Source organism: Athene cunicularia (assembly GCF_003259725.1).
Source record: "Athene cunicularia isolate RWA chromosome 9 unlocalized genomic scaffold, athCun1 chr9_part1, whole genome shotgun sequence".
Lineage (NCBI taxonomy): Eukaryota > Metazoa > Chordata > Aves > Strigiformes > Strigidae > Athene > Athene cunicularia.
In genome coordinates, this window is record NW_020799110.1 from 17,164,569 (window position 1) to 17,184,337 (window position 19,769).

Sequence of the window (19,769 nt, forward strand, 5' to 3'; positions counted from 1 at the left end):
TCCAGAATTTGACAACTTATACCTGGACATGAATGGCATTATACATCAGTGTTCACATCCAAATGATGATGATGTTCACTTCAGAATCTCAGAAGATAAGATTTTTGCTGATATTTTTCACTATTTGGAAGTACTGTTTCGCATTATTAAACCAAGGAAGGTTTTCTTCATGGCAGTTGATGGAGTAGCTCCAAGAGCAAAAATGAATCAGCAGCGTGGGAGACGTTTTAGGTGAGAATATTTGTTCTTGCTCTGTCTTTAAGATAGTAAATACTTTTAAAAAAAACATTTACTTGAATCTATACCATAAAAAGTAAAATGTGAGTGGTTGTGCCCTTGACAGTAGCTTTAATTTTTTAATTAAATGAGGGTAACTACCTGTAAAATGCTAATACTTAAAATCAGGACTCCAAAAAAGGAAAGTTTGCTTGTTACTTAGGTTTTTCGCTGTGTATGTGGGAGTTGAGGGTGGGGGTGTCACCAAAGAACCGGGATAAAAACTTACCGACACCAATGTGATGTAGATAAGCAGACACTGCTTTATTAACGGCTCGGTGCGCAAGGGAGTCATCTTGTCAACAACGCACACCGAGCATCAAAATTATACATCTTCTATAGAACTTGCTCATACATATTCATTAAGTATTCATGCATAAACATATAATTTCTTGGAAATCATCAATATACTCTCCTATTTCCAATTATGCGCAGTGAAAGCTAGAAATGTCTAGGAAAGTGTCTGGGCTGTAATATGGGTAGGTGGTCCATGAGTCGGTGGTCGCAATCTCCTGCTGCCAGAATTACCTTCTGCTTAAGTTCACTGTTTCTTGGCAGGTACTCGCAAGCTGTTACAGTTGGTTTTCCTCAGTTCCTATTAATCCTAGACCTTGACAGCTACATGCATTCTTATAGTTCTATGTATGCCTCATAAATCAGTTTATAAATCAAATTGTGTTTGTTACCTAGGTTCCAAATGCTCCTACTAGATGATTTTGACCAATCCCTTCGGCCTTGGTATGGGGCTAAATGGGGATTTTAGAGTAGCATTCGGTTGCTGGTATAAAGTGCAATAAATGTGAACAAGTAATTTCTACTAAAATATCCCTTAATTCATATTAAAATCAAACAGAACTTAATTTCAGTTGATAGCATAATCAGTAACAGGGGGAGCTTTTTTCCTGTGAAATAAAAGTGTAGTGGAGCTCTTAGAGATTTCTCAAATGGCTTCATTACTTGTGAGAGTCTTTGGTATTTGTGAACATTAATTCTAGATATGCCGTTTTGGTAATTGGAATGTTCTTTGACAGTCATAGAAGAAACGAGGTTTTTAATAAAACTCTGTTTTTTTGTTGGCACCAGTTAGCAACCTAGCTCAAATACAGAGCTGCAAGTAGATTTCACAGTGTTAAGAATTATGTTAATGTTTTGGGAGATGTGGAAGTGTCTTTGAAGATTGTTGTGAGGAAAGAAAGCCTGTGGTCAGACAGTGCAGGGATGGTGAGCGAAATGCAACAGAAACAAACTGGGGGAGAGGGATGAGGAAATATTGTCAAGCTACTGTGGGGGTTTTTTGTGATTTTGGATTTTCTTTTTTTTTTTTTTAAGGAAAAAAGGTTGAGAGGAAGAAGATATTAAGAAAGAGTTCTAATTAGAAAATTGGAGTGGAAATGAGAGGACAAAAATCTAAGACATTTGTGGCTACTCTTTTTCTGTTTCAAACGTGTTTTCTGAAATCCTTAGCCAAGAAAGGCTACAATTGTATTTGTTTGTTTCTCCATTACTAGTAATGATAAATTTTTGTATACCCTTCCTACCACTGTGGTATTGTGAATTTGCTGCTTTGTTTAACTACATTTCTGTTACTGTTCTGGGATAGTATTTTTAGATTAGCTCTAGAGTATTCCTACAGTTCAACGTTAATTTGCTTTCATCGTAATCAGCGGTTGAATGGTTATCTTGGTAATCTAAACATTAACTGTATCTGAATAATGACAGACTATCATCATCACTAGGGGAAAAAAAAAAGCTATTTTTAAGCCTTCCAGTTGTTTCAGACATAACTGCAAACTCAATTCAGGAGTTAAATTTCTCTTCCCCCTTGCCTTTTTTAACACTCTTTAAAAATCAACTACATATATTTTGTCAGCATAGCTGTACTTAGGAAATTAACATTTAAAATCATTCTTTCCTTACTCCCTCTTTCCAACCCTGTTTTGTTTCAGATCAGCAAAAGAGGCAGAAGACAAAATAAAAAAGGCCTTAGAAAAGGGAGAAACTCTCCCTACAGAAGCCAGATTTGATTCCAACTGTATTACACCAGGTAAGATAATTTGTTAATTATTTAAATTTAATTGTTTAGATTTCTATTTTTGCATATATATTTTGGCACTATTTTTCTATCCCAAAATGCTTTTTTTTAAAAAAAAAATAATAATTAGAGGTCAGAATCAGTAAAGGCTCAGTTAAGTTGAGAATGCAAGTTTTAATAACTTTTAGTAGGGTTGGAATACTGACTGATTCTAAAAATTTTTTTAGATGGCTATGGAAAAAATGAAATGACTTGAGGAAAAAACCCAGCTGTCCTCTTCATCTCTTGCAAAATTTTTACTTGCTTTTTTCATTAATAGTTTTGATATGTAAATACAAATTTGAATGACTAGTGAAAAGCTTTGCATTTAACTTAGATTTCTGTTTCAGGAACTGAATTCATGGCCAGATTGCATGAGCATCTTAAATATTTTGTAAATATGAAGATTTCCACAGACAAATCCTGGCAAGGAGTAACAGTCTACTTATCAGGCCATGAGGTTATTGTATTTTGTTAATATTTTCTTTTAAATAGATTTTTATTTTATAGAAAAATACTCACAGATGAATTTTGTGGGTTTTTGTGCAGACTCCGGGGGAAGGTGAACATAAGATTATGGAGTTCATCAGATCAGAAAAAGCCAAGCCCCATCATGATCCAAACACAAGACACTGTCTCTATGGCTTAGATGCTGACTTGGTATGTGCAATTAAAATAATACAAACAACAGAAGTTCATAAAGTGTGTATATTTTTGATGTCTTCCTAAGCACACAGAGTTCTAAAATGTTTTTAAACAAGCAAGTTATTTGAGATTCCTGCGAACTTTTGAATTCATAATGAAACAGAACTGCAAAATTTCTGTATATGGCTTGAATCTCAAGTAACAGCTTTTTAAAAAAATAACAAAGTAAGACCTTTCTAATATCTCTTTGTATTAGATTATGCTGGGATTAACAAGTCATGAGGCACACTTTGCGCTCCTAAGAGAAGAAGTCAGATTTGGTGGTAAAAAATCTCAAAGGTGAACTGATTTAAATTTACTCTTTATTTTATATACAATGAAACTTAATCCAAAATAAACTGGTCACTAAAACTTTTTTTTAATTGATTGCATATTAAATCAATAAAATCTTAGTTTATTTTTGTGTTAGAAAGTACATGAAATTGGAGAAATCACCTTGTTACACTGTGCATTTGAATTAGTTTACGTGACAAAATGTATGCTGTCAGGACATCTGATAAAAAAAATCCTTAGAGCTTTGGTGTGTTGTACTTCGTATTATGAATGGAACAGCCCAGGCTGTAGTGACATTGTTTCCATAATTGTATTATGCAAATACTTCTTAAAAAGTATTTATAACTCTGAGGTTTTGTGCATGTAAGTAAATTAGTAGAATAATAACTAAAATAAACTCTTGAAGTGGCTGACTGGATGCTAATTTGTGGGCTATAAGCAGTCAGAAAAAGGTGATTTGATCCAGAACTGTGCATGTACGTGGAGCTATTCTGAAGTAATAGAAAAAATAATTTTATACCTGTTGCTGTGGAAGGACCTTAAGCATATGTTTGGTGGATATAGGGAGAAGGTGAGAGAGACAGAGAGAAATACTTTTTTGATACAAAAAAGTATTTGGGATAATATAGTGATAAGTCATGTAAATATTTAGATAAATGCATCATTTCTGCGAATAAATGTTCTTATTGCAGAGGACAATATGATAAACATCAGAAATAAGTATTCTTTTCAGTCTTCCACCATCGGATTTTCACTAGTATTTATTGCATTAATATTGTTGGCATGTAATAGGTAATGTTTTTAAAAGACCTTAAGTCTAATTAAAGAAAAATGTCTTTTTTCCCTTTTTTAAAATATATAAACATGTGACAACCTTTTGAGGGATTAATTAAGTAAAGTATGAAATCAAAAGGCAAGGTGTCAGTATATTTTTATTCCCTCAAGCATTGTTCCATATTTGGCTCCTGTTGTAATTTCTGGATTAATATTGCACATTACAGGAATTTACTTCAGGAAGTTACAGAAATTGCCTTCTGAAAATTTGAAAATACAAAAAATACATACAAATTAATATCTGTCAGCAATTTCTTGATTGAGAGAAATTATTTGTTTTATCAGGATTTTCAAGTCCTGTGCAACAAAGAATAAGGGGCAAAATGTCTCTAGAGTCTTAGAGCATCAACCTGGATTTGCCAATATGAAAGTTACATTTAAAAAGTGACAGAACTGGGTCTGAAGTTCCATGCAGTCAAGTGTAGCTTAGAACTTGTCTTAGTAGTCTTCGTATAAGCCAGCATGTCACACATGTCTTCCCCAGAGGATTTTGGCAAAAATCTATTGTGTATGTTTGAATACCCAGGTGTTTATGCCATTTTGTCATTGGAGGTGGTCCCAGCTAGTTACAGTATCTACAGGGTGAAATAGTCCTTTATGAATTTAAAATACATCAGTCTTTATCTCATTAATCTTTTGGTGCAGGTGTTAACTGATTTTGGCCTAACATCGGCTTAGGTATTAAGTAATTTTAATGAAGAGAGGGAAAGAAGGCAGAATATATGTTGACTAATTCATGCCATAAACAAACAGTGGGTTTGTCACTTTTTTTGGTGCTGTGTTGAAGCCACTAGATAATACATATGGAGCATATTTTCAAGTTGAGCATATTCTTTTCTTACAAGAAGCATTTCAAATGACTGAAAATGTAACCTAGCCAGTTTAGACATGAATCTGTGGATGCTGTATGTACTCAGACAAGTTCTAAAATACCTTAAAATTTACTGGGTTTGGTGCAAAGTTAGGTTAGGTTGTCCCTTTTTTGGACAATGGGATAATTACTTGGGAAGTAGTTAACGTAACATGAAACTCTAAAAGCTGTCCTGCTTTCTTTAAGCTAGTTGTTTTCCATACAGTAGAGTCACATCTGCTGTTTAGAATGTTCTACCACAAAATTTTAGAGACTCAAACCAGATGAATCCTAAAATAGATTCAAATAAATGTTTATACATTATTTCTTCTGCAAAGATATAATCTCAGTAAGACTGCTTGGGTTTAGATAAATTAAGATTTATTATTCATGTTGAAAGTGTGTTTATAAATAATCAGCGTAATGTTTTGAATAATTTACAGAGCGTGTGCACCAGAGGAAACCACATTTCATTTACTGCACTTATCACTGATGAGAGAATATATTGATTATGAATTTTCACCAGTAAAAGTAAGTTCTAGTGGAGCTGTGACTGAAAAACTGTGTGAGGCCCTTTTATGCAAGCATGATAATAAAAATTATACTTGTTTGGGTTTTTTTTCCTTTTTTTTTTTTTCTTCCCCCAGGACAAGATTTCCTTTGAATATGATATTGAAAGGATAATAGATGATTGGATCTTAATGGGTTTCCTTGTAGGAAATGATTTTATTCCTCATCTACCTCATTTACACATTAATCATGATGCACTGCCGCTACTTTATAGAACATACATGGCTATCTTGCCAGAACTGGGAGGTAAGAAGACTAAGTTCAGTTGTGGAAAGTAGAAACATTAACATTCCTGTGTTAATATTTATTGACCTGTTTAGCCATTAGAATATTTAGCCAGCAAGCTTTAGACAGCCATCAGGACTGCATTCTATTATCTATGGGGCATTTAAATTGAAATTTTTAAATTGTTAATTTAAAAAACATACTTTGTTTTCCCAATAGGGTACATAAATGAGAATGGACATTTGAATTTAAAACGCTTTGAGAAATATCTCACAAGATTGTCAGACGTAAGTAACTTCAAAATTGCACTGTATAGAACAGTATAGTTTATTGAATATATCTACAGTATAGTGCCCTAAAATGCACCATGGTGTAGTTTTAATGAACTGTTAAATAACTGTGGTTTACAAGTGGTTCCATCAGCTGTTTTATCATTTAACCAATGGGATCCAATCAGTTGTTGTCTGATCTTATCATAAGAGGAAAAAGATTGAATCATTTGATCTGTGCTTTAGCCAGGATCTTTTAGTACTGCAAGTCAAATGAGGATTCACCAGTATAATTATGGTCCTCAGTTCTCATTGAATAACGAGCAGCAGTACTGGGCAAAATCTGCTTCAGGCAGCGATATTCCTTGCTTCCCCTGCTGGGCAGTTTCTTGTGGGGTAAATGACGTCTGAAGATCTTGGACAGCAGTATTTTCTGCAAGTTTTTTATGAAGATCACTGGTAAAGAGCATTGAAGCAGTAGTATCTCTCAGGCATCAGCATTCTTCATGAACTAACAGGCATACAGGAGGCAATCCTGTTAAGTGCCATTGCAGTAATCCATCCTAGAGATAAGACAATGTATAGGCCATATAGAAACGGAAGGGTCTGCTGAACTTGGAAGGGGGGAAGTTCATCTGCTGTCCCAGCCTCAGCCCTGTCTTCTGATTCTTGGGTATAACTATGAAAGTGTTGGGGGTGTGGCACAAGACTGACTGTATTGCCCAGACCCTGTATACGTCTACTACTTCTAGAGGTGATAGTGAAACGTAGAAGTTATCTAACTCCATTTTGGTACCTATTGTTGCCTTACTGAACGAAAACAAAATATGGCTTGGGTATATGTTGTATATGGCTAAGAATAAAGTTTTTTAATATTAATCTATTAGTTTAGGTGTAGCTCTAGGGTGAAATGTTTATGTATGAATGACTGTAGATGTAATCTAATGCATGTACTAAAAAGACATTGTTAATTTAGCCTTCTTAAATTTGGCATCCCTCAAATACTTCTAAACTGATTTTTTCTTTCGGGCACAGTTTGATCGTGAACACTTCAGTGAAGTCTTTGTAGACCTAAAGTGGTTTGAAAGTAAAGTAGGCAATAAATACCTCAACGAGGCAGCTGGTATTGCAGCAGAGGAAGCCAGAAAAAACAAACAAAAGAAACAAAAGGTTAGTGTTTTACATGGGCAGTTTTGGAAATAAGAATGTTACTTTTTGCAAATCAGTAATTTGAATTTAGGCAAATTAAGTGGCATGAACCTCTGTTTTGAGATCAGAAAAGATAATAAAATGTAACATTTGAGGAACTGCCTGTATGCGTTACTGGTTGTGAGTGATAAAATGGTTAAGTCAAGGTCAGGTTCTCATGATTTTTGAAATCTTGTAAACCTGTAACATAATGCTTTATGTGAATTTATCCGTTCCTCAACAGCAGCAAAACTTACTTCTGGGTGAGTTATGGTCAAACTTGCTATGCTTTATAATTTTACTTTCAATGCATAGCCTGCTGGAAGTTTTACCTATTTCAGATACACTGATAGATCATTTGTGCATGTCTTGGTATTGGCCAAATATCTGACAATGAATAGATAAACATCAGTTTCATTGCTCTCTCAGACTGGTTGTTAAACTTGCAATTCAAGATATAATGAAACTAAAAAGGAACAACACCTTTCTCTCTATCTTGACTCTGCCCTGCTGTCATGTACCCCACCTCCATTTGCTATCCTTCAATCTATGCCTTCAGCAGAGTGAGAGTAGCAGCAGGAAATTCCTTCAAGTTTAATCTGTCACAGTATATCGCTGTCTTGTATTTAGCGCAGTTCGTGGTTTGTAAGAGCAAGATGTTAGCCCTTCCTTTAATAAGGTGAGCTTTATTTGTGGTTGTTTTCTTACTTGCCGCAGAAGTTTGGAGCCGATGTATAGTATTAGCTAGCCATCTTGACTGATCGTTTGAATGGCAGTGACAGTCATGAGCTTGAATATCTCAGGTACAGGGGAAGAGGGCCAGTTTAATGATTCTGTTTATTGAAAGCTACTCAGTGCTGTACACAAAAGGCTGTGTAGTGTGAGAGTGAAGTAACTGTTTGGCTTGTCTGTGTCTAAAACATGATTTCTTGTACCCTTACTTCCCACAAAAGTGATTTGAGTTCTTAAAAATTTACTGACGAAAATTTTAACTGCATACTGGTACTGTAGCACAATTCATGATGTAGGTAAAAATGTTTAAATATGTACTGCACAGTTCTGGAAATAGTTCTGATTTGGAAAACAGATACTCAAGATTTTTTTAAAGGTAGTTGAGATTTTATTTGAGACTGCACCCTTGTCTGATCTGTATGGATAAAATAGTTTTCCCTAGGCAATTACAAGAGAAGGAAAGCTAGTGGAGTTTATATTAAATAATAATATTTATACATCTTGATTACCAGCACTTTGAGTTGCAGATTGTGTGGTTGTGAATGATGTATGTGCATATTATTCTGTATTTTTACTGTATTTCAACTATTAATTTACTAGGCTCAGGAAAATTCAATATGTTTGGCTGCTTTAGAAAAAAATGAAGGTGAAGCAACACCTAAAAGTAAGTGCAAATAATTTTTCCATGTACATATAATAAGTGTATAGATCTGTAAGAATTTCATGTTAGAGTTGACCTTAATCTAAACAAGAGAGTTATGTAGTCAGATATTGGGAATTGGAACTGGCTTATGGTGAGAGGGAGTGGGGTTAGAGCTTTTGAAGTGCTTCTTACCAGACCAGTATTTCCATGATGAATTAAAGGAATGAATGAGCGAATCTTCAACAACATTTTGCTTTTGATTGTATGCCTAGATATTTTGTTATTCAGGTGGGGACAAATTAACAGATTTTTATATGGCTTTGGGGTTTTTGGCTGTTGCTTATGTTTTTAAACTCATTCCACTTGTAGGAAATGTCTTTTGCTCGTGTTTTGAAACTTAATGTCAAAAATGTATAAGTATTACTCCATGATACAAGATCATGTTGCTGAAAAAATATTAAATTTTAAAATTTGTTTTAACGTTTTCTTAAATTATTACCTGATGGCTTATATTACATAGTGCTTAGGAACATGGTGTAGTTGAAAATTATCAGTGTTAGGTTAATGGTTGGACTAGTTTATATTCAAGGTCTTTTCCAACCTAGATGATTCTGTGATATTCACTTCTCAGTTCTTGTAACTGGGCTACAAACCTGGTTGCCTGTCTTCAAAGAGAAAAAAAAAAAGGTCCAGACTTTCTCTGGGTAAAGGTTTTGTTTGATTGTTTCATGTTACTTTCAGTGCGAGGAAGATATGACCACCTATAATTGTGAATTGAGGAATAAAGTGAGGAGTAAAGTTAAGGCATTGAGTCAAAACTGAATGTCTTCAAACTTTGTGGTAGCAGAGAAGTGAATGTTAATCCTTTTTTTTCCCATGATGTCTTTTTCAGCTGTTTTGGAAGATGAGCCGGATGATGATGATCTGTTTGAAACTGAGTTTAGGCAATACAAAAGAACTTACTACATGACTAAAATGGGTGTAGAAGTAGTTTCTGAGTAAGTGTATGCTTTTTCCTTTTTATTTTAAACACCAAAGATAAGTCTTTGGATATGTCAATACAAGACAGAATATTCATCCATGTTGAAAGCAGAGAGCACATGTCAGTGTGCCGCAGCAGTGATGCTTTTGGCTAATGCAAGAAGAGCTCAAATCAAGTTTTCTCTAACAAGAATTTGAGAGCTAGAGAGAAAAAATCCATTATTATTAAAGGAATCTAGGAAGCCATGTTTTCATTAGGTTCACAAAATGTTCAACCTTCATTCCTATGTATAAGGTGCTAAGTAATTTTTATATACCAGTGAAAATGAGAAAAACTGATAAGTATCTTTCCTTTCTTTTGTAAGTGACTTCTTGGCTGATCAATCGGAATGTTATGTCCAGGCAATACAGTGGATTTTGCATTATTATTACCATGGAGTTCAATCATGGAGCTGGTAAGAAAAATTGTTACATGAGAAACTGCTTAAAGATCAAGCAATATTTCACCTTGTATGCTGGGAACATTTAATGTAGTTCTGCTTGTTTCTGATCTGTGAACACTGCTGTACTTAATTAAGTCAAATAAGAAGGTTTTTTTCCCTGCAGGTATTATCCTTATCATTATGCACCTTATCTGTCAGATATTCGCAACATCAGTGAACTCAAAATCAAATTTGAACTGGGAAAACCTTTCATGCCATTTGAACAGCTTCTTGCTGTACTTCCAGCAGCTAGCAAAGACCTGCTACCTAAATGCTACCAGGTAGGATTTAGAACTAAATTTCATAGATGTCACTTAGTGTTTGTCTGCTTTATTTTGAAGTAACTCTTTTCTTGGTATTTTTGCATGTCCTGTTAGTTATATTCTACCTCTTGATTTTAGGTGTATGATTAAATACTTCTAGCTATTGTTAGTACATTGTAAAATTAGTAATAAATGCAAAATTTTGCATTTGCTAAGCAGTTTCAGAGTAGGACAGTTAAGTGATAAATGTTGAATTTCTGTTCAGCCTTGAATTGATTTTAATACAGCCTTATTTTATCTCTTCCTAGAATTAGCACTTAAATTGTCTCTTGATGATGTTTAATTCCTCTATTGTATTTTCCTAGCATTTGATGATTAGTCAAGACTCTCCTATTATAGAATATTATCCACTGGATTTTAAAACAGACCTAAATGGAAAACAGCAAGAATGGGAAGCTGTAGTATTAATCCCGTTTATTGATGAGGTAAATTCTTTCAACATCTGCTGTCTATAAAAGCTTCATAACAAATCTGCTAAACTTCTCAATTAATCAACAGTTATACATGCAAATAAATGGAAGTTTAAATTAGCGCTTGATAAGACCACAGAAAAATATAAATGTTTACTGCCTGGAGAGTAAGATTAGATTAAGATACCACAGACAAAGTTAGCTTCAAGTGGCAGAAGTCTTAAGGGATGTGGACTTTTTGTTGTTTGTTCATGTTTTTAAGCAACTATGCAAATATTTAGTTTCAGATTCTTTGAGGAAAAAATTCTATATACATATAAAAATATGTATGTAGAAATAAAAGAATGTAGGTAAAATAAAACAAACACTTGAAAAAAAAAAAAAGCCTCGAACAAGTCTTTTTACAGAAAATCTCTTCACATGAACACCAGTAATAGGTAGAAAAGTACAAATCAAACAGTAAAACATTAACAGAGAGGAATAAAAGAGTAACTTTTTCCTTTTGCATACAGGATAACATAATTATATATGTTGTTGTAATATCTTTTATCAAATTAAATTGAAGCACATCAAAGAGTGGATGGAAAGAGAAGTGCAGATTAGATGTTAAGATATATACAGGGGGTGGCCTGTGCCTATCAGTTGTTTCTAGAGTTTGCAGTGAAGGGTTGACGGGACTTAGTCTTCTCACAAAAGACAACAGTTGCTACTTAAATGGCCCATAAGGTTTTGAAGTTTTTTCAATAGTTACTTTGCAGAATTTTATTATAACATCTAAAGTCTTTTTAATATTTCTCTGTATGTGAAATGTAAAAGGCAAAATATGCATTTGGAAACATTTGCAAAAAGGTAATCTATTCTCCAAAGCCATTCTGTTTTAATTGCCCTATTTTGATCAGAGAGCTGGAACATGAGAAAGGGTGAGGCTGCAATTAGAAAATTAATGCATTAACCAGAAAAATGCAGGTACTGACTTTCTCGATGTAGATGTTTCCATGCTAATGTTTGTTACCAGTTTCACATACACTAATTTCTCTAAAATTCAGAAACGACTGCTGCAGGCCATGGAGTCCTGTAATAAATGCCTAAAAGAAGAGGAGAAACAAAGAAATACTCACAGTGCTTGCTTAATGTACTGGTATGACAAAGATGCAGAGTTCCAGTACCTGTCACCATGGCCAGAGAAATTCCCTGCAGTAGAAAGATGTCATACGAGGTAATGATAGCATAACTATTTTAGATAGACTAAAAGGAGTTAGAATACTTTTATTAGCATTTTAACCAAAGCTTTTACATGCCAATATATACACTGAAAAATGTAAAACGCTGAATTCACTGTTACTTGTTGCGGATAGCGTGATGAAAGTATTTGTCCCTTTTCTTCAAATGGTACTTTGTAAAACAGATGAACCAATACTAAGTTGGAAAGAACACTCTAGAGAATTACTAAACTTTGTATGACACAGAGGATGAAAGACTGGTACAAATGTCTGATAATAGTGATGATTTATCAGCACACCAATTCCAGACCATTTGTAATAGTATGTAAACATTTGGATCCAGTGCAGAGAGTTTGAACACGTGTGTTTTTCACTTTCCTCTCACTGAAACTATCCAGCTTTATTTCACACAGGCTGAGGTTTCACGGTTTAATGGGAACATAACCTTAGTAGTAGCAAAACTAAAAACAAAATAGAGGAGGAATGCCTGTTGCGGGATTACACTCAGTGGAGAATGAATAGTTATGAAGATGAATGATACCATATGGAACAATATCTAGTGTAGAATTTGACAATAACAGTGAACTAAAAGGTTATACCAGGATATACTGTGGCTTGAAGTTTTGCCTTTTTCCTAACTAGTCTCTTTGCAGCAATAGTGTGGGTTTTTATAGTCCTTTGTTTAGATTCCAAGTGGCTTAAATTAATTGCCACCTTGTAGGAAAGTCAAAGGGTTTGTCAGCTAATGAGTGTTTGAATGAGTAATGAGAGTTTCTAGAGCTGAAGGTCAATCTGTATGAAAAAACGTTGTGCAACTTGTTTTTCAGGTATAAAACAATACCTTTGGATGCTTGGCTTGTAGAAATAACGCACAATAAGATAACTAAAATCAACAAGAGTGCATTATATTTTTGTGGATTTCCCACTTTAAAGCACATTAAACATAAGGTAAAAGATTTCTCTCTTCTGACATTTTCAATTGTATTGAATAGAAAACTATATAAGGATTCAATAAGTTTTATGTGCTGTTTTGTTTTTGCCCAGTTCTATCTTAGAAAAAGTGGTGTACAGGTGTTTCAGCAAAGCAGCCATGGAGAGAACATGATGTTAGAAATTACAGCTGATGAGAACTCAAAAGAGCAGGTAAGCATTCAGCTCCTAAAAAAAAAAAAAAAAACCAAAAACAAAAACAGAAAAACTTGTCACAAAAACACTGAATTTGTTAAATAGACAGATGTAAAATGTTAGTTATTTATATCTTAATAGTGTATCATAGGAGAAGAATGTCTGTAGAGTAATACTGAAAAAGTTTTTTAAAATTTTTAAATCCCAAGGATTTATTAAAATATAGTTAAATGTATTGAATAGTTAATTTAAAAGAATTATCTCTAGATTTTTTTAAACTTCAACTAGTAATGCTTGATTTCAAAATAAGCTTTATGTATAAGTGGTTAAAACTGGATTAATATGAAGGAGTGATATGGCTGTATGTTCAAGGCCATAGAATTAATTGCTGAAGTAAGAACTCTGGAGTTCTTAGCTCCCAGCGCAAAGTTCAGACCGTTAGGTGGTAGTGTTATCAGTATATATTTTGAAAACATCAGCTGAATGAGTGCACTGAAAACATCAACAGTATTAGTTCACACTGAAAGCTTTTGTTGGCTGTTGGAGTTAATAGTAAAAAATAAAGTTCATTAGGATTAAAATGCTAAATTTGTGTGGGGAACAGTCTAGAATTTTGAGAATCTGCTGAAGGATTTCAAATTCTCCTCACTTCAAAATATTAAATGTCAGTCTCCTTAGAGTTTCTGGCATTTCTCTGTGGTAGTCATCAGATGTTCTCAGGTAAGGAGTTGGCCAGACTTCCTCCTGACTAATTAGTAGTTGACAATGGCATAAAAGCAGGGAGTATCCAGACCAGTGCCTCTTGTCATTTGTGCAGCAGAGTATATAGACACTTTTTCCCTTTTAATCAGGAATGAGTTGATTCAGAGACTTTAAGAAGCAGAATATTTTTTCTAAATCCTTTAAAAGCCAACTATTTAATATTCAAAAATACTAGGTAGCAAAAGAATAATACTGGAAAATAAAAGTGTTAGAGATAAATAAATAAAACCAGGAAAGGAGGGAGGAGGAAGACAAGATATGATTTTATTTTAGAGATAGGGAGAGTGAATAGTCAAGATACATGGCAAAGAGAATTAAATAAGCCAAAATAGTATATTAGAGAAATAGCAGAAACTAATTGGGAAAAGAGAACATAATGTGACACTAAAATTACAGATGCTAACAGAGTCCTGGTCGTAAGTGCTGTTTCTTTATTTCGGTGAGACACAAAAGTAAATTCTATGGTACAAAATATTTCAGTAATTTCAAATTGTCAGTTAGAACTATTTGTTTCTGGGACACAATAATCAAAGTGATTGAACAAACAAATACATAGTAAGCCTATACCAGAAATATAAATCAACCCAGGTCCTACAGCTAACATGCAATATGTAAAGAGCCGCGTTTGGAATATGATACTTTGTTCTAATAGACGATACATGATTCTCCATTTCTAATCAAGAGATTATGTAATATGTATCAAATACAATAAGGTAAAATGAGCTTTTCATTCTGCAAGAAAATCTGTTCTTTAACTAGAGTAGTTTTTACTGCAAAAACAGTTTGAAAAATCCTTGAACAAAAATCTTTAATATGCTAAACCAATTGTAATAGTAACTTCTGGGTTTTTTTCAGCTGGTAGAAAATGTTGCCAGTTTGGTACTTGGAAAGCGTGTTTTTGTTAACTGGCCACACCTCGAAGAAGCCAGAGTTGTTGCTGTGTCAGATGGAGAAACTAAGTAAGAGACATTTCATATGTAGTTGTTTGTCATCTTTATTGTTTTGTTTAAAGTTCCTTAGGCTGTATAAAAGCTTTGGTTTCATTCTAATACATTTTGTAATAATATTGTACCAGCAGATTAGTCCAGCTGTATCAAAGGTTGCTTGGTGGAACAACCTTTTTTTTCACATTGTTCTGAGGTTTGGTTAGCTCTGTAGAAGTCTAGTGCTTCAATATTTTGCTATAGATGTAGAAGTTTGGGAGAGCTTATTCTTAAATTTGAGGGGAAAAATGCGTGCACAGAAATCCACATGGAATAATGTAAAAGAGAACGTTTCTATGCTACCTCCCTTTCAGCACATGCACTGGTATTTTTTATAAAAAATATGCTGTATGACCTATAGTGGAATGGGTAAAGAAAAAGGTGCTGTAAGTTTTCTATGTCCTTAACAAGTAATCTCTACCTATTTTAAGTTTTGCTCACAACTGGTTATGTCTAGATTAATCTTATTTGGTTAAATTCATACTTGTCATGATATTCTCAAGGCTTTATTTGGAAGAACCACATGGCACACAGAAACTTTACATGGGAAATGCAGTGCCCCCAACTAAAGTGGCGTACATTGGAGATAAGGAACAAAGTATATGGTTAAAAGAAGTTCAAGGCATTTCAGAGCAGTAAGTAACTGTAAATTAAAGTGTAACTTTGCATCTTACAGCTTAACAGTGTTTTGTTGCTATAGTAGAGACCTGAGTAGCAGAGAAGAGCTGCTGCATACTTGATAAAAGTTAATGAGTCTGCTGGAATTAAAAAAAACCAAACAAAAACAAACCAAAAAACAAGAGTTTATGCTGGTGTTTCAGAGTATAAGGAGTTAGTCGCTAGGTATTTAAAGTTAGATGCTGTTACAAAATTCTCAAATGACTGAGTTTCAGTATTTACTTTCCCACTCAAATTTCTGTTCTGGTTTTAGTAATCTTCAGTTGTAGGGAGTATATGGAATGGAGTCATACAGCATGAAGTTACAACTTCAGTAGCTTACCACTGTTAAATCTGAATACAGTTCTTGCTCTTCTAGAGTGTGGGTGCCTGGTGGAACACAACTGAGTTACAGTAGCTTGCCATTTTATTATCTGTCATTTGAGTTAAATGCCTTAATTACCCCCAGCCCTTCCTACTGTAAAGGTAGAATGTGTTTAAATTAACACACTTAACTATGTAGTGATGGCTGTGCAACAATGAATAAGCAACTGGCTAAGCTGTTTACTCTGGGCATTTTTTATAAAACAGGAAGCAGACTATTGGAATCCTTTTAAGAGGGGCTTTTTTGGTTGTTCTCGGGTTTTTTCAATAAATTAATTTCACCCTCTTGGTTCAGTTCTGGTTATTGTAATCAATCTAAATGTTCTGCTTTGTATTCAGGTACCAGAGAAGAAAAGGAATAATTATTCATGAAACATCAATAGTTGTATATGCTCAGTTACTCACTGGTAATAGGTATCAGCTAAACCAAAATGGAGAAGTTTATCTGGAGAAGCAGTGGTCAAAACAAGTTCTTCCTTTTGTTTACCAAACTGTTGTCAAGGTAAAAATACAAGTTCAGTATCATCTTGCATATAGGTCCTTACTCCATTGGGGTTGGGGTGCATGGAAAGGAAAGAGTGTATGCTCCTTTAAAACAAAAGAATGAACAAAAATACGCATCTTAAATTAATGTAATTTACGATATAAATAAATGTGCTCAGGCAAGTATTTTGTCACAAAATTTGTGACCCTATTGCACAATGTAGTGATCTTACTGGAAAAAACGGCTTTTGTCATCTTTTTACTGATGATACTTTGAGTGAATTACAGTAGTGGTGCTCTGTGAGGTAGCATAGTTGCTTGTGTGACACCATTTATTTCCTTTTGATTAATTATTTCATGATCAGGTAATGTTTTAGAATGTTTCTATTTATATGAACTTTTAAATTATTATACTGGAACTGAAAGATATTTACCCTTATCAACTTTGTCTTTTTCATGTAGGATATCAAAGCATTTGACTCTCGTTTTTCAAACATCAAAACTTTGGATGATTTGTTTCCTCCTGGAAGTACAGCCTTTATGCTGGGATCTCCTTACTATGGCTGCATGGGAGAAGTTAGTTCCATAAGTTTAATATTTTTTTTCTCCTAGATTTCTTTGTTTGCAAGCCTAAAATAATATAAGGTGTTGTGTGGCAGTTGTGGTCATCTGCTAGATAAAATTTTAAATCAGAGGTTCACTGGTGGTTTAGTCAGAGGAGGAGAGAGTTCTGTTGCCCCTATCACTGTTGCTGGCATAACAGAAAAAAAGATAGCATAGCTTGAATGCAGGATTATTTTTATTCACGATTTTGGATAATTTGCAATACATAGAGCTCCCATTTTGGACCATTTTCAGTCATGGATTCCTTTGATTTAATGCTGTTAGATTACCTCTCTGAGGAAGCAGTGTACAGGTCAAGGCAAGATGATGAATCCCAAAGCAACTCTGTGCCTACTGTAGCAAACTTGTTGATAGACTGAGGTCTAGTATCCAAAGACTGATGGTTTTAAGTAACATTTTTAATGTGCTGTGTTTCTCTCCAAGGTTCAAGATTCACGTGATGTGATCACAGAAGGTAGAATTCGTGTAGTTTTCAATATTCCATGTGAACCTCAGCTTGATCCTTTAATACAGAACCAGCATGTAAGTGTTTCTAATTTTCTAATAAAAGTTTAAACTAAACAATGTGTCAAATATATTTTGCAGTGGTAAATGTCTTTAAGGGATGCTTCCATATTATTCATTTGCCCTTTGTATAAAAATCCTTATCCTTCAGGAATTGCCAATATTGATTGTTTGTTTGTTTGTTTTAAAGAAATATTCTGTGAAATACAATCCTGCATATATTTTGGCCAGCCGTCTTGGAGTAAGTGGATATCTTGTCTCCAGATTTACAGGGAGTATCTTTATTGGAAGAGGATCAAAGAAAAAGTAAGTTTTCTCAGTGAATTTTGTCTGTAGAGAAGCTTCTAAATTCTAATACAACTCTACAGAATTTCTGCTGTGTTTAAGTGCTGTTCTTACCAAGTGTATAACTGTTCTGTGATGTGAAGCTTTCTTTAAGGGATGTTTGCTGTAAAGTAAATGCATATGCAGTGTTTTTCTCTAATACCATAAACAACTACTTCATTTCTGTTTACTGGAGAGTTGTTCTGTTGGCTTTAGTATTGTAGAAATACATAAATTGACTTTCCTGGTTAGCTTTCAATTTGAATAATTGAAGCAGGAGTTTGAACTGACTTTGCCACTCTGAGAATAACAACTGGAATTGGGATCTAATTTCACTGTTCTTACCTTTACTGCTAGTATAAAGGGATAATTGTACCTGTAATTTTTTTTAACAACTAGTTAAGACTAAAACTGCTTAAAGTATGTAAGGGAGGCAATCCCTATAGTTCTCTGAATGTCAGAATTGTAGTTTCCTAGGACAGCTCACTAGAGAAATGGTTGATGCATAAACATCATCTTGTCACTTAACATGTGCATTTTTTCCCAACTGATTGTTCAGGGACATCCTTCTGCATCTTGGTAAATGTCAGGTAGATTGTGGTTGATTAGGTCTCAGTAAGGAAGAGGGGTAAAATATTCCCTACCCTCCTTTGCAGTAAGTTATGGGCATACATGTTGACAGCTATTGTAGCACAGCTTATGTCCTGTAACATTTACAGCTGTTGCAATGCTAATAAGTGAAGATTACTTGTTACTTTAATTTTTCTGTGGTTTAAGGCTGAGGATGTATATTTGTGTGCCACCCTGCTGAATACGCCCTTGCAGGGATGCGCGTTGGTCGGTGGAACAGGACCGTATCGTAGTGCCACGCGTCGTGAGATTTTTGAGGCCACTGTAGAGCTACTAGCAGAATTTGTTCTGTAGAAAATAATTTTTAAAGGCCACATGTTTCTTGCTACACACAATAACATAGGACAGGTTAAACCTTTTTCTTTCTAATACAAGCTGGGGAAAGGGGTTTGCATTGCCTTCCATTTTAATGCCTGGTTCTTCCACTGTGTCCCCAGTGGGCTTCTGAGCACTGGGTAGTCTCAAAAAAAATGCTTTCTCCTGCTAGCAGATAATGGTTAAACCGATGGTTAACTATGCGCTTGCTAATGGGTTTTAGTTTGATCTTCTAATGTGGCAGCATCAGTCATGTGGTAAACAATGTTTGTTGCTGAAATGATGTCAAGCTAATTTTTGAAGTGCCTCTCATATTTGAAGATCTATGAAGACTTTATAAATAGATTGTTTTAAATAGTATAAGATTGTGCTTTCAGAATATGTATATAAGGAGCCTCTTCTGTTCCTAAGGAGCTCTAGTTTTCTTTTTTAGCCTTGTCCCTGATTTACTTGGGGCCCCATGAAGGTCTCTCGCTAGAGGGAAACAGCTATGGTTTGGGATTTTGGGATCAGCAAACACGCAAGGGCTTAGAATTGCATGGTGCCCCCTCAATCTAGCACCACTGTTTCGGGAGAGTGACATAAATCCATGTTTTTCCGGTAATTGTTGAGCATTGCTATACTTGGAGAACCTCGCTGTAAGTAGGTCTAGTTCTGGGGAGTAGCCAGGACCATTATATCTGCTCTCTCTGGGAATCAGGGGCAATATTGACGGTAGAAATACCTGAACTCTGAGTAGATTTCTTGCCTCTTCTGTCAGATTTTGGGCATGGATACTGGGTCTTGCACTACCATTTTTCCTGGAAAAGATTTACTTGTGGGATCTTCCTCCCTATAGATCTGATATTATCCTTTCCTCTCAGTGTTCTTGTAGGAGTGAATGTTGAGGGGTTTTTAACTGTGAAATAAACGGCCCTCTTGTACTA

General features: G+C 34.6%; 1 protein-coding gene across 4 annotated transcripts in view; it reads left to right on the top strand.

Annotated features, from left to right (window-relative positions):
* XRN1 (5'-3' exoribonuclease 1) overlaps positions 1-19,769 on the top strand; it is a 37,470-nt gene continuing 17,701 nt past the window's right edge. For all 4 annotated transcript variants that reach the window (XM_026854933.1, XM_026854930.1, XM_026854931.1 and 1 more), the window contains exons 1-23: positions 1-231; positions 2,223-2,320; positions 2,698-2,807; positions 2,897-3,007; positions 3,249-3,331; positions 5,453-5,540; positions 5,657-5,825; positions 6,024-6,091; positions 7,109-7,243; positions 8,594-8,657; positions 9,529-9,634; positions 9,983-10,072; positions 10,224-10,380; positions 10,728-10,847; positions 11,879-12,048; positions 12,880-13,000; positions 13,097-13,195; positions 14,795-14,898; positions 15,426-15,557; positions 16,303-16,465; positions 16,909-17,022; positions 17,494-17,592; positions 17,765-17,880. In XM_026854933.1, coding sequence (XP_026710734.1) covers positions 29-231; positions 2,223-2,320; positions 2,698-2,807; positions 2,897-3,007; positions 3,249-3,331; positions 5,453-5,540; positions 5,657-5,825; positions 6,024-6,091; positions 7,109-7,243; positions 8,594-8,657; positions 9,529-9,634; positions 9,983-10,072; positions 10,224-10,380; positions 10,728-10,847; positions 11,879-12,048; positions 12,880-13,000; positions 13,097-13,195; positions 14,795-14,898; positions 15,426-15,557; positions 16,303-16,465; positions 16,909-17,022; positions 17,494-17,592; positions 17,765-17,880 — 2,720 coding nt within the window. In that variant the 5' untranslated portion in view covers positions 1-28. The remainder of the gene's footprint in view (positions 232-2,222; positions 2,321-2,697; positions 2,808-2,896; positions 3,008-3,248; positions 3,332-5,452; positions 5,541-5,656; positions 5,826-6,023; positions 6,092-7,108; positions 7,244-8,593; positions 8,658-9,528; positions 9,635-9,982; positions 10,073-10,223; positions 10,381-10,727; positions 10,848-11,878; positions 12,049-12,879; positions 13,001-13,096; positions 13,196-14,794; positions 14,899-15,425; positions 15,558-16,302; positions 16,466-16,908; positions 17,023-17,493; positions 17,593-17,764; positions 17,881-19,769) is intronic.